Genomic DNA, 13,311 nt, shown 5'->3' on the forward strand with positions numbered 1-13,311 from the left:
GTCATCTTTCTAAATTTGATCCAGATTCCATTAATGATGGAAGCAGTAGAGTCCATCTAAGCCATATGTTGTTGTTTTTGTCCCTCACTTCATAAGTTTTGGACTGATTTTTTGGTCAACGGTTCTGAGAATGGATTTCTCTCCTTGTCCTTGAGTTGCGATATTCGTTCTTGTTCCTGAACCTCAATCACTCACTCAGGCTAAAATTAAATTCTTTCCTTTCATTCTTTATGTTGCGTTGACTCTATGCCAGCTGACTTATCTCCTTTTCCCTTGTCTTGGTAATGTAAGCACGTTAGAGTTATATAATTTAAGGGGTTGAAAAACAAAAAACCTTGTGAGGTTTTGTTGGATTATTGAATAATGTTTGACTAAACGTATGGCTAACTCTTGTCAAACACAGTTTATTGTAATGTTTAATTTATCCCTCCATTAAAAAATACAAAGACTAAAAATGGCACGGTGACAAGACGCATTACAACAGCAAAGTAAGCATGACGTACTCTTCCTCTAACAATTTCCTTAATTAATATCACACAGACACTGAGTTTAAGTAACTATATAAAACTCATTTAGCATTTTTTTCTTTTTAATGAACCAAATCAACATTTTGCAGATGAAAATGTTCTCTTAGCTAAAGGCAGAAATTATCCAAAATTGTGTATCCTGTTGTCCCTTTATAATATTACATTCAATTTTCCATGTTTCTTGTTGAAAAGTGTAACATATAAAATATATTAAAACAGGGAACGATGCAGAAATCAAATCGGATGAACATAAATATGTTTTTTTCTGAGAATGGGATGACAAGGAAATCTGATCAGGCTCTTGTTTCAAAGCAGCCAGCAGGTGGAAGGGGGATCCTGTTTGCATATACATCCGGCCTCTCGAGGAAAAGTGACAGGCTGACCTGAAATGACAGAGGTGCAGTATTAAAAGACAACTTTTTTTTTCTTTCTGACATTAATGTCGGTTTCAGAATGCTACAGTTGCATGTTGCTGCTAGCGTGTTACCTGGTGTTAGAGGGAGTTTAGCTCCTGATGCCTTCAGGACAATCTGCAGCTTGTGGCCGTTACGGTTTCCAGCTCCGCCAGTCTGCTCCCTCAGTATGACGCAGACGTCCTCTTTCCTGAGCAGCCAGTCCATCTGATTGCCCAGGTAGTTGACGCCACGCACACACAGTTCACTGATCTCATCCGGAAGCAGCGGGGAGAAGGCCAAGCATTCCTTCTGAACTCTAAAAAACCAGCGTGTTAAGCCCTTAGAACACTGACAGTGTGATCATCTGTACTCTGAACACGTAGGGAGGATAAATGACCCACCTGAAGCCCGTGTACCCAAACAGCACAGCCTGCAGGAATCCTCCCATACCTGTGAGAAAGTTCACAGCTCCGGAGCCATCTGATGATTCACTCCATACCTGTGAGGAGAGGTCAGAATCAGAGATACTTTAATATATATATATATATATATATATATATATATATATATATATACACACACACACACACACACGTGAGTCACTTTATACCTGAAACGGCCCCTGGATGTTCTTGAAGCATTTTTCAACTAGACGTTGGGCTTTCTCAGCTTTGCCCAGCTCCAGCCAGCCTATTGCAAACATTCCCTGACAACGAAAAGAAACAAAGGATTAATGTTCAAAAACAACTTTTAATTTAGAACGTGCCCTCCCTCGTAAATACTTTTCAGAGCCTCCTTTTGCTCGAATGACAGCTGCAATTTAATGCAGGTATCAGCTTTACACATCCAGACACTGAATGTTTTTGCCCCATTCCTTGATGAAAAGATAAAACTCACACGAAGAGCTGACATGAACATGAAGTTTAAAGGCTTGCCCTAAAGTCCCAATAACACTTAGGCGTGAACATTTGCCAGAACATTTTGACACACAAATGTGCACAGATTCTATATTTGCTCAAAAAATAAAAGGTAACACTAAAATGACACATCCAAGATCTGACTGAATGAAATATTCTCATTAAATACTTTGTTCTTTACATAGTTGAATGTGCTGACAACAAAATCACGCAAAAATTATGAATGGAAATCCAATTTATTAACACATGGAGGTCTGGATTTGGGGAGACACTCAAAATTAAAGTGGAAAAACACTACAGGGGGATCCAACTTTGATGCAACGTCCTTAAAACAAGTCAAAATAAGGCTCAGTAGAGTGTGTGGCCTCCATGTGCCTGTATGACCTCCCTACAACACCAGCCTAATGTATTTGTGGCCTCTAACAGGTTTTCTTCCAGGATTGTCAACTGCCAGCTGAAGATAAATGCTCTATACAGCATGATGCTGCCACCACCGTGCTGCATGGTGGAGAAGGTGTTCAGGGTGTTCCATGACAGTGTTTTGCAGCCTTGGTATATCGTTTCTCCCTGACGTGTCTACTGTCTTCGTTAGTTTCCAGGATGCCATTTGTTCACTAATATTCTATAAGACAGTAGATTAACATTAATGTTAAACACCAATGACTTTTGAAGGCAATTGGTTAAACTGGGTTTTATTTATTGGTAATTATTGCCATCAAGTAAGCTGGGGTGAACACTAATGCACAATACATTAGATTTTTATCTGTAGAGCGTGAATCATTTTTGCCTTGGCATAATGTGTATGATCCTGGTAAAATACATTTAAGTTTGTGGTCATGAATGTGACAAAAAAAAGAGTATGAATACTTTTGAAAGACACTATTTTATATTTCATGTTTGTAAATGTGTTGAAACTACAATTCCTTGAGTGTAACTTACCCATGTCATGGCTGGCCCGTTTGGGTCTGTGACTGGCTCGTAAGCTTCCAGATCATTCTTTCTGACCTCCGGAGACATCGGCAACCCGAGGGGATACCCCAGCATCACCGTGTCCGCCTGTTTCACTGGTTGCCCTGTGTGACAGCCAGCAAAACATCTGGATGTCATCGGAACGCTTGTTCCTTCTCCGTGATTCGGCGTAAGAGAAGCACAGACTAACCTTTGCTGTAGCCATCGTACTCGGGATGGTACTGCAACTCTTGGTCAAAGGGTATGCTGATGCGCTCTGCAACTTCTTGCCATTCTTTTGGTGCTGGATGCTGGAGGAGATCAGCCAGCTCGACGGCAAACTGGAGACTAAGAGAGGAGAAACTGCTTCGATCACTGAGGTTCAGGAGCGAATCTGTAAGGTACAGTACCCTTCACATCCTTTGGCAACCCTGGTAAGGATTAGTCAGAAAAAAAAAAAAACAAAAAAAAAAACAAGAGAAAATACATATTTTATTACAGAAGCATGATCTGACAATATAACGAGCTTTTCCTGTAGCAACTTCCTAAATTATGAAGCTAAAAAAGCATTTGGCGTTTTTGAACAGCATGTATTCCTATCTTTCTCGTTTTGAAGAGGTGCTAAGAGAAATTTGACATATTGACCCACTTGTCTCAGGCAAGTATTTACTAAATAAAAGATTCTAGAGCTCAACTTATCAATGACAGAAATGCTTCAGCTATACCTAATTTAGAAGATTCGATAAGGAAGCCAATCTCTGGGGGAGGTTTGGTATAGAATAAATATTTTCCTATTTAATGCATCTATACCCCCAAAATGTGAAATGAAGTTTGCAGGCTTTTACCAGGGTGCCAATAAACACAGAGGGCGCTGTCCTGTTTGTTTGACACATAGTATAAATACCTGAGTTTGGCCACTGTGTTTGTGTACACCGAGTTGTTGACGTTGTAGTAATATTCATCTGGTGGCATGACACCTAAACGCAGCAAGAAAAGGAAGCGTTTTGCAAGTGTTTATTCATTTATGTACAGTTTGTATGAATAACTATAACAATTAATTGATGCATACTGTAGTATGATACTTCTATATAATCTAGTTCAGTTTAGTTTAATAAAAAATGCATTTCTAAAACATTATTTGTTAGTTATAACTTTTCCTAATCATGAAACCTTTTGCCAAAAAAAAAAAAAAAAAAAAAGAAAAAAGACAGGCCCTCAGTCCTTTTTCATTAACTGAATAACTATTAAAGCTGTACATAATATCCAGTATCATAAGACGTTTTAGAGACTTTAAGATGTTTTAGCAATGATGTTGAAGCATCTACAACAAATAGTACAAACTTCCAAAATCCTCAACTTCTGTTTAAAATGTGTAATATAATAATTTACGCCTTCCACATTGGGCAGGGTTTTGTTTTTAGAGCTGGGTGGGTTTTATGTTGTTTTTTGGGGTGGAAACTGCCACTAAGATCTGGCAACACTGTGGGTTCAACGCAAATAACAGTGCACAGGTTCAGTTTACATTGGGTTTCAGTCCCGTTCAGTGCAATAGTCATTTAATTAAATGTATTTAATGTTCAAACACATTTTCATACAGACAAACCACCTCTAGTTAATTTTTTTTAGCATTAAAATAATTAAGCAATTTGAATCAAAACACAACGGTTTTCAATGTGAGAAAGTAAGTCCTGAATGTTTAGATAGATAGATAGATAGATAGATAGATAGATAGATAGATCCTCAGATGTAATGGGGGGGGGGGGGGGTCTAGTCCTTCATCCATTTGGATTCTTTATTAAATCAGAGGTTGTTTCTTTATTCTCACCCAGCAGGTGATATTTCTGGTTGTCAGGGTTCCACGTCGCTCTAGACACCCAGTAATCAGCCACCCCGAAGATCACCTCGCTGCCCCTTCCCTCTGTGAACATGGACAGATCCTGCAACAAGCAGCTCAGTTACCTTCACACAGGCAGAGCATGTGACGGGAAGTAGTGATGGTGAAGTGATGGTTACCTCGGTGAGGTAGAGATAGTGTTGGAAGGCCAGCGTCACGTCTCCGTTGATGTGAATCTCTTGTTGCCCATAAATGTCCTCCGGACACACCTCCCTCCCTGACACAGCACTCTCCCATGGGAACTTCAGCCCCTGGAAGATAGCATCTGCTCTTGAGGAGACTTGGACAAAGATGTTGTTTTTTTCACTGTTAAGGTTGGGAAACTGAACTGTAAGGATCAGGGTTTCTTTGCAGTCTGCATAAGTATGCAGATTGATTTCACTGTTTTCCAGGTCTGGATGAATACGGAACAAGAAAATGATCAAGGAAATGTTTTTTTGGATTTCCTGATTTTATTCCAACCCTGTTATCTAAACGCTGCTTCCTTCCTTATGTCTGTCCTACCTTGTGTGACTCCTTCCTTCCTCTCTAATTTACTTCTTTCCTTACCTTTTCTCTAGTTGTTTTTTATTCCTTTCTGCTATCCGTCTATCTGTCCATGCCTGCCTGCCTGCCCATACACCCTCCCTTCCTTCCTTCCTCACTCCCTCCTTCTGTCCTTTCATGTGTTCTACCTCAGTTCCTCCCTTGTGCCCTTCCTTCCTCGAGTACTTCTACCTCGCCTCTTTCCTTCCTGCTAAAATTCCTGGTTTCACACCTGATGCTGATCAGCTTATCAAGTCCAGTTAAGTTTTTGACACGAGTTTCTAAAGTAGTTTGATTGTTGGTTTTGTGACAGACCAGGGTTTTAACAAACACTGTCTTCGGTGTTTCATGGTTTTGTAGAAGCCGACAGTTGATCGGTGTACCTTGTAGCCCTGCTTCTGGGCGTTGTCTTTCGCACCATCTATCGTCCCCACTCTGTACTCCAGCACGGATCGGGCGAGCTTAGGATAGAAAAGTGCTATTCCTGGATACATCCAAACATCCTGTCAGGAGGAAAGGGGCATTGTGCGTGATATTTACAGCCAATCAACAACACAGCTTGCATTCAACTTCCCGGAGCCTGACCTGATCCCAGAAAACATGACCCCAGTAATCCTGGCCATCCCCGCCGTTGGAGAGCCCGCCCGGGCTCACCCCTCCGAAACGGCTGGAGGTGTCGTGGATGGACGGGAAGGCGCTGAGAAGGTAGAACATGCAGCCGATGACCGCTTTGCAGAGAGTCTCGGACCCCGTTACCTCCACCTGGCTCTGCAGCCATAGCTCCTTCCAGGCCTTCTCGTGAGACGGGCGAAGGTTTCCGCTCGCCATCAGGTTCAGGCCCTCGTCGTAGTTGGACCTGGCAGCTTCCGAGCTGTCGGCCACGACCAGGACGAATCCCCAGCGAGCTTGTGTCTGCTCCGGAGGCAGCGTCAGAGCGGAGGGCACAGGGGTCCAGATCAGATGGACTGTGGGACAGGAGCCTCCTGGGTATTCGGCTGTGGTCGTTTGTCCCTGAATATGCCTGGGTGGACGACATGATTGTGACAACAAAAGCGCACAGTTTGTCAACAACAGCTTGAACTTTTTCTCACGGTGAGACGTTAAAATTAGTGTTGCGCCGATGCTATTTTTTGGCCCCGATACCGATACCCAATACCTGGCTGTGCAATATCGGCCAATACCGATTCCATACCAATACCATTACTTTGAAATTTATTAGTGTGTGTGTATATATGAAGAACTGCATACTACTTGGATGTAAAACAATTGCTATCATGGCTTTGTCAAGCTGCTACCTTATTAAAGCAGGAAAAAGACTAATACAAAGTGAATCCAGTAGAACTAATGAGTGTCGGGAGAGAGAAGGCTGCGTTCAAGTGACATCAAAATGGTATCTGTGATCTATTTGTTGGTACTCGGCTGATACTGGTATCGGCCGGGGCGCCGATACCGCGCTAAAATGGTGGTATCAGTATCGGCGCCCCAGCCGATACCGGTATCTGTATCGGTGCAACTCTAGTTAAAACCATAGACCTCAGTGTCTTTTGTCAGGATTTAATGTGACAGAGCAACCAAAGAGCAGTACAGAATTGTGAAGTGGAAGGAAAATGATGCACGGTTTTCACAATGTGCAGCTTTAGCCGAGCTTTTAAGGTTCGCTGGCCTCCAAGAGGGTAACCCTCAGCCGCAGTCTCCATGCTACCGTATGAAGAATGTCTGCTCGGTGTAAAACAACCCAGCTTAGGTTCGGACAGTTACAGTGCTTAATAAGTATAAACACGGATCAGATTAAAAACAAAAATATTCTTTGATAAGCTAGCTTGGAAGATGTACGTCAATAATCAAAGCTTCCACTTCGTTATCCAGCCATGGCATACAGACCTAACACTAGAGAGCGCTGCTCCTCACTCACTGGACATGCAAACAAGTAGTAGAGTAGAAAACCTATTTTTGAAAGACCCGATGTATCACTTTTTTTATCTTTGGAAAAAATCTTTGAATTCACAACTAAAGGCGTCTCCGAGATCCTGCCGTCCTGGTCAGACAGAGACACCACCCAGGATCAGGTGTTCAGAGTGATAGGAAGTCTTAGTTTTATTCCCACACGTAGCAGTTTGAATAAACACAGACAGCTTTCCCCACTGTTGGCTTTGTTGTCGCCTCTCTTCCATTCATGTAAATTGTCCTGGATTCTGTGTAGGGGCACCACAGTACAGGGGTGTGAATTAGGGGTGTGTAAAATAATCGTCATGACGATGCATCGCGATTCTAATTTTCGCGATCTACTGCATCGATTCTTGACGGCAAGTATCGATTATTAATTTTAAAAAATGTATATATAAAATTGCATGAATGGTTGGCGAACATCAGCCAAAAACAAGTGTAATACAACTTAATTGGTTTAAAGGACCACTGAGGCCATGTAAACGTCACTGATTATCCTTATTTTGTTATTTTAAGTTTTATATATCGTAGGCACTTTTTGTCAGTGTGTCCACTCCAGTAATATTTGTGTCCAGTAACAGTAATCGTTTTCAAGGGAATACCTCCAAAAGTCATTTCAATAAATACAGCTATGTATGAATTCAGTTGCTTTCAGTTATGTATCAACTGAAGACACTATCCAGATCATACACAGCCAGTCAGCCACTGGTAATGGCTGTATTTTTTTCTAACAGTGTTCAGTGAAAATATCGCAATGCATCGCGATACATTGCAATAATTCAAGTATCGTGATGCATCGTGATAGAATCGGATCGTGGCATGTGAATCGTGATTCGAATCAAATCGTGACTTCTTTGGCAATACCCACCCCTAGTGTGAATACAGCCGCACTTTCAGGTATACATTAGTAAAAAAAAAAAATACATAAAAAAATGTAAACCATGTACCATTCTCCTTAAGCAGTAGATGGTTTAAAAGCTTGAACTTATACCACAGAGTAAAAAGCAAAACAACAACAACAACAAAAAACCTGTTAATAGCCTCACCTTCCGCCTTTGTAGTCCGGACAAGTCTCAAACTGAATGTCTTTGCTCTTAGGGGTGAATGAACTGACCAGATTAATCAGAACCGGCTCCTCTGAGGCCACGTGGCGCTCCATCAGAACCTCCATCACCAAGATGTTGGGGTAGAAACGGTGAGAATACAGAGACTGGGAGGCAGTCACGGTGGCCAAGCTCAGAGTGTGGGAGAAAATGCCTGCAGGTGAGAGGGAAACGGTCAAAATAAACCCCCTGCATGCGCTGGAGAGTCCCTGACTCCTGTAGAGACGACCTGTGTGCGTGTCCAGGGTGTAGCTGTGTTTGGCAGGGTCTTCTGTCTCGAGCTTCACAGCCAGAGGGCACGGGACGTCGGCTCTGTGGCAATGTCCGGCCTCCCCGTTATAAACACCCCCCATGTGCATGATGCTGCTGAACACCTTCCAGCCCAGGAGCCCATTCGCAAGAGGAGGGAGGAAACGGAGGTCGCTGGGAAGGCTGTCGGTGGTGAAGACGTAAGGGTCCGAGTCACCAGACATGGCGGGGAGCTGCTCCTCTCCGTCACTTGATGAGAGGGTTGGAGAATGTGCTCAACTGAAGAAACCACAGTTAATGTCGTTGTTACTGATGTGTGCACAGCCACGGTGAAATGTTTTCGCAAACTTACAGGTTTAATCTGTGTCGGCGTTTCTGTCGCACACAAATGTTTCATAATGAACACAGTTTTGAATCAGACAAGGAGAACCTGGATAAATACAAAAAGCTGGTTTTAAACGATGAGTTCTTTTATTGTTTGTTTTTTTGTTTTTGTTCTATAACCAAAGTATGTTTGAGGTTAGTCACGACCTGATGGTCAGACAGTCCCTTCTGTTCTGGTAGAGAGCATTCGTGGTTCCATCTATCATGGCAAGCCATCCAGGTCCAGAAGCAGCAAAGCAGTCGCAGACCGTCACAACACTACCACCATGTTTGACTGCTTTTGCTTTTCACCAGAGGCTCAGCTTTTAAACATTTTGTGCATTTGTCTCATCAGTCCACAGATTAGTTTTCTCAAAAGTCTTGGGGATCATGAAAGTTTTTTATTTTATTTTTTTGACAAATGGACCTTCCTGTGTGTTGTTTTTGTCATCACTGGTTTTGGGCCTCGGACCTCTCACATGAAAGTCATTTTTGCCAAGTGTCTTTTAGACTTTGACTTAGACAACTTTATTTGTCATTTTGTATGCACAGAGTGCGTACAGAACGAAATTTTGTTTGCATACAGCTTGAAAAATCACAGTAAATTGCAGTAAATTACAGGATATAGCGCAGCGGTGATTTACGTAAACGATTGAAATGTAAACAATGCAGGAGAAATAGACAGTGTGCGATTCACAGTGTACAGGGGAGTATTTGCTTAATATTTACTGTATATACCTAATTAATATTATATTTATATACTTAATAAATATTATATTTATAATATTAATATACTTAATTTTTGTTGTTGAATCATGAACACCGACCCAAACAGAGATGAGTGAGGCCTGCGGTGCTAGATTTCGTTCTCAGTTCTTCTGTGCCCTCCTGGATAAGTCGTTAATGCGCTCTTGTAGTAATTAGATTGGCCGACCACTCCTGGGAAGGTTCACTGCTGCTGATTCATGTTTTCTTTATTTGTGGATCGCGGCTTTCGCTGCGATCGACTAGAGACCCAAAGCTTCAGAAATGACTTTGTAAACCTTTCCAAAGTAACTTGATGGCTATGACATTTCTTCCTCGTGTAGTCTGGCCTCCTTCCTGTTATCAGTTGGGTTCTTTTAAAGGGATTTCATTTTTATATAGGTATGGCAGCAATAAGGCCTTGGCTTGACCAATGAAACTGACCAAAAAAATGTCATAAACCACAGTTAAAATGGGTCAGCTGTACAGGACTGTCTCAGAAAATTTGAATATTGTGATAAAGTTCTTTATTTTCTGTAATGCAATTAAAAAACATGAAATGTCATACATTCTGGATTCATTACAAATCAACTGAAATATCGCAAGCCTTTTATTGTTTTAATATCGCTGATTATGGCGTACAGCTGAAGAAAACTCAAAAATCCTATCTCAAAATATTAGAATATTTCCTCAGACCAAGTAAAAAAAAAAAATTATAACAGCAAAACAAAATCAAACATTTGAAAATGTCCATTAATGCACTCTGTACTTGGTTGGGAATCCTTTTGCACAGATTCCTGCATCAATGCGGCGTGGCATGGAGGCAATCAGCCTGTGGCATTGCTGAGGTGTTATGGATGCCCAGGATGCTTCAATAGCGGCCTTTAGCTCATTTGCATTGTTGGGTCTGGTGTCTTTCAGCTTCTTCTTCACAATACCCCACAAATTCTCTATGGGGTTCAGGTCAGGGGAATTGGCAGGCCAATCAAGGACAGTGATGCCATGGTCAGTACACCAGTTACTGTGAGAATCTTATGTCGTCTCTTAACCACTACCATACTTGTGATTTAGTTTACTGAACCAAGCTGAGTGTTTTTCAAGGCTCAGGAAACCCTGTAGTGTTTCGAGTTAATTAGACGATTCAAGTGATTAGTTGAATAGCCTACTAGTATACTTTTTCACAATATTCTAATATTTTGAGATAGGATATTTGGGTTTCTTAAGCGTAAGCCATAATCAGCGATATTAAAACAATAAAAGGCTTGTGATATTTCAGTTGATTTGTAATGAATCCAGAATGTATGACATTTCATGTCTTTTAATTGAATTACAGAAAATAAAGAACTTTATCACAATATTCTAATTTTCTGAGACAGTCCTGTATTTGTACGTTGGCCGGGGAAGACTTTCCCTCATCAATTTAAATAAAAAAAAATAAAAAAAGAAAATCTGCTTTTTGTGTTTACTCAGGTTATCTTTGCTTAAATTTGCATTTTGTTAGATAATCTGACATGTTCATGTGAGTTAAAACAAAACAAACAAACCCTTTTTGTGTTTTAAGCTTACAAAGCAAGAAGACACTGGAAAAATTTGGTGGCTGTGAGCTTTGACCCCTGCAATGTCACAAGATGACCAAATGTAAACTGTTAGTCAGGCGCTTCAAAGAGATGCATACAAAGAGATGCAAGCAACATGCAAAAACTAAAAAAAAAAAAAAAAAAAAAAAAAGTTTAACGAGCAAGTAACCGTAAAATAGTTTTAAAACTGGATCAGTGATCAAGCTCCCCTTAATGCACTGCATCAGCAGAGCTGGAATGTTTCATCGTCACATGAGCAGGAAGAAGAATCTGTTTCTGAAACAAAGAGGAATGTAAAGAAAAAACAAAGGGGTAAAACAACCTGAGGAAGTTCCCGAACCGCCTGCTTTTTACCTCATGAGTTGAAGAAAGCTTCCTGTGCGCTCTGATTCCTCTAAGCTTTCACACGGACAGAGAGAAAAGCTGTGCAAAGAGAAGTCACAAAGTGCATCCAAGGTGTTGTTGTAGTATCTCTCTACTGTGAGAGGAGGCCCAACTATGCTTCTTGTGCTGCAGGGAAAATCTGGACCCAGCGTTGGTATGCCCAAAAACCTGGCATGGATTTAACATGGAGAATAAATCTCAGTCTGTCTCAGCCCAGCTGTGCAGCAAGGAGTCAAAGGTCTATAGATTTTATCCAAATGCCCTCCTTTCACAGCTTCCCTGGACGGTGACCACGTCTTGAGCTCTAAAGGCCTTCGGTGTGTGCATGTTTACAGTTTGAGCCGCAGGGTGGCATGACTTGGCAGAGGCAGTAAAAATACTCCGGAGGTCACAGTGAGAGTGTTTATGTGTTCATCTTGTCACTCTGTCTAAACTAAATCATCTCCTCTGTCAGCAGTTAATCAGTCACTCTGAAGGCCGTTATGGCTGCAGCTACTTCGTTTTGCACTGTGGATTTAAAGAGGACAGACAGTCAGTGTCTGTCAGTCTTAGATGCTGCAAAGACTTGAGAGTTGGTCAAGGGCTTTGGATCACGATATATTAATTTATGGGAATAGTCTAGTTAAAGTCCAGGCCCAAACCCAATCGAGGATCTATGGCAAAAAGTGAAAATTGTGGTCCTCAGATGCACTCCATCAAATGGGACCGAGCTTTGGCAAAAACAAATTTGCAAAAAGTTCAGTCTCTAATGTACAAAATGTAAATAAAAAAAAATGTGTGTAATTTTCCTTCAAATTCACATAAGTAAAATAAAAATTTGACACCCTAGTTGAGTCAGAGATTTACTGGGCTGCAGAAATGATCAAAGTTAAACCCATGTGAATATCTGTTCTGCTGCATAGCTGTCAGGCTCTTCCAGTAATAATAATAATAATAATAATAATAATAATGATAAAAACATTGCATCTTGCTTAGCTAACAAGTACATTTCTATCCTGTGAATATATTCTCAAGGCATCTGGGTGTACAGATGCAGATTTATTGCAGATGTGGTGGAATCTGGGAGAGGGGGGCAGGTTTAATTGGCTGAGCTCAAGAACAGTCACAGATAATTGGGAATATTTGCTGAGATGTATTTGTGAACAAACCAAGCCTGTGGCATCAGATTATAACCATGTTAACACAACAATCAAACAAAAATTGTTGTGTTAACAATTATTTTTCTCAATAAAAATGTCGTGATTAATATTCTCGCATTTATAGAAAACCCCTGGTGGTAATGAGGTCCTGAGCAGCAGGCTCTGGTATGATTTGTCCAATCAAAGACTTGTTGGTTAGGAGGCACGGGGCAAAGGGGACCTTTTGGCTCTCAGTCGCCACAAATTGACAATTTCATCAGATGAGCCAACAGAGGGCTCCATTGAAGGTATCTTCTAGTTTTTGACCAGCTGTGGTTATTGTGGCTGGAGTTCCTTTGAGCTCAGTGCAAGCGCACAAACTCAGTGGAAGGTGATGGGTTCAAACTGATACTGCCACTGGCTTAAATGTTTCCCACCGATACTAATCGTGAAGAAGAGATTTGTAAAACTACAATAACCACCTGTAAAATGAAACAAAATGATTTTTAACACCATTTAAAAGTCAATGCTTTCTTCTGCACAGAAAAAAGCATTTTTTTTGTGCAGACCCTCAATAACTGGGAAAGTCAATTTGGACTTATAACATGTAAGACCTTTAATGT

At 41.1% G+C, this 13,311-nt stretch overlaps 1 protein-coding gene across 2 annotated transcripts; it reads right to left on the reverse strand.

Moving 5' to 3' along the window:
- Window positions 1–548: 548 nt before the first annotated feature.
- Window positions 549–11,689, reverse strand: pgghg (protein-glucosylgalactosylhydroxylysine glucosidase). 2 transcript variants are annotated; one of them, XM_012851992.3, is made up of 14 exons: window positions 11,541–11,689; window positions 8,483–8,781; window positions 8,197–8,407; window positions 5,792–6,227; window positions 5,590–5,709; window positions 4,801–4,932; window positions 4,613–4,724; window positions 3,692–3,764; window positions 2,999–3,135; window positions 2,779–2,912; window positions 1,533–1,628; window positions 1,324–1,421; window positions 1,015–1,238; window positions 549–910 (listed from the first exon to the last, which is right to left on the reverse strand). In XM_012851992.3, exons 2-14 carry the CDS (start codon window positions 8,724–8,726, stop codon window positions 834–836), a joined length of 2,094 nt encoding a protein of 697 aa, XP_012707446.2. In that variant the 5' UTR covers window positions 8,727–8,781; window positions 11,541–11,689; the 3' UTR covers window positions 549–833. The 2 variants fall into 2 exon arrangements, with proteins under 2 accessions (XP_012707446.2, XP_021165964.2); XM_021310289.2 differs by having other exon boundaries at window positions 11,509–11,689.
- Between the last annotated feature and the right edge of the window lie 1,622 nt (window positions 11,690–13,311).

This window comes from Fundulus heteroclitus, chromosome 2 (assembly GCF_011125445.2).
Source record: "Fundulus heteroclitus isolate FHET01 chromosome 2, MU-UCD_Fhet_4.1, whole genome shotgun sequence".
Taxonomy (NCBI): domain Eukaryota; kingdom Metazoa; phylum Chordata; class Actinopteri; order Cyprinodontiformes; family Fundulidae; genus Fundulus; species Fundulus heteroclitus.

Excerpts from the sequence above, each read along its gene's own strand:
- pgghg (XM_012851992.3), bottom strand. The coding sequence starts at position 8,726 with ATGTCTGGTGACTCGGACCCTTACGTCTTCACCACCGACAGCCTTCCC. Across the intron at positions 3,765-4,612 it reads CCAGAAATATCACCTGCTGG|GTGTCATGCCACCAGATGAA; the intron begins GTGAGAATAAAG and ends TGCTGCGTTTAG. Across the intron at positions 1,239-1,323 it reads TTTGGGTACACGGGCTTCAG|AGTTCAGAAGGAATGCTTGG; the intron begins GTGGGTCATTTA and ends CTGGTTTTTTAG.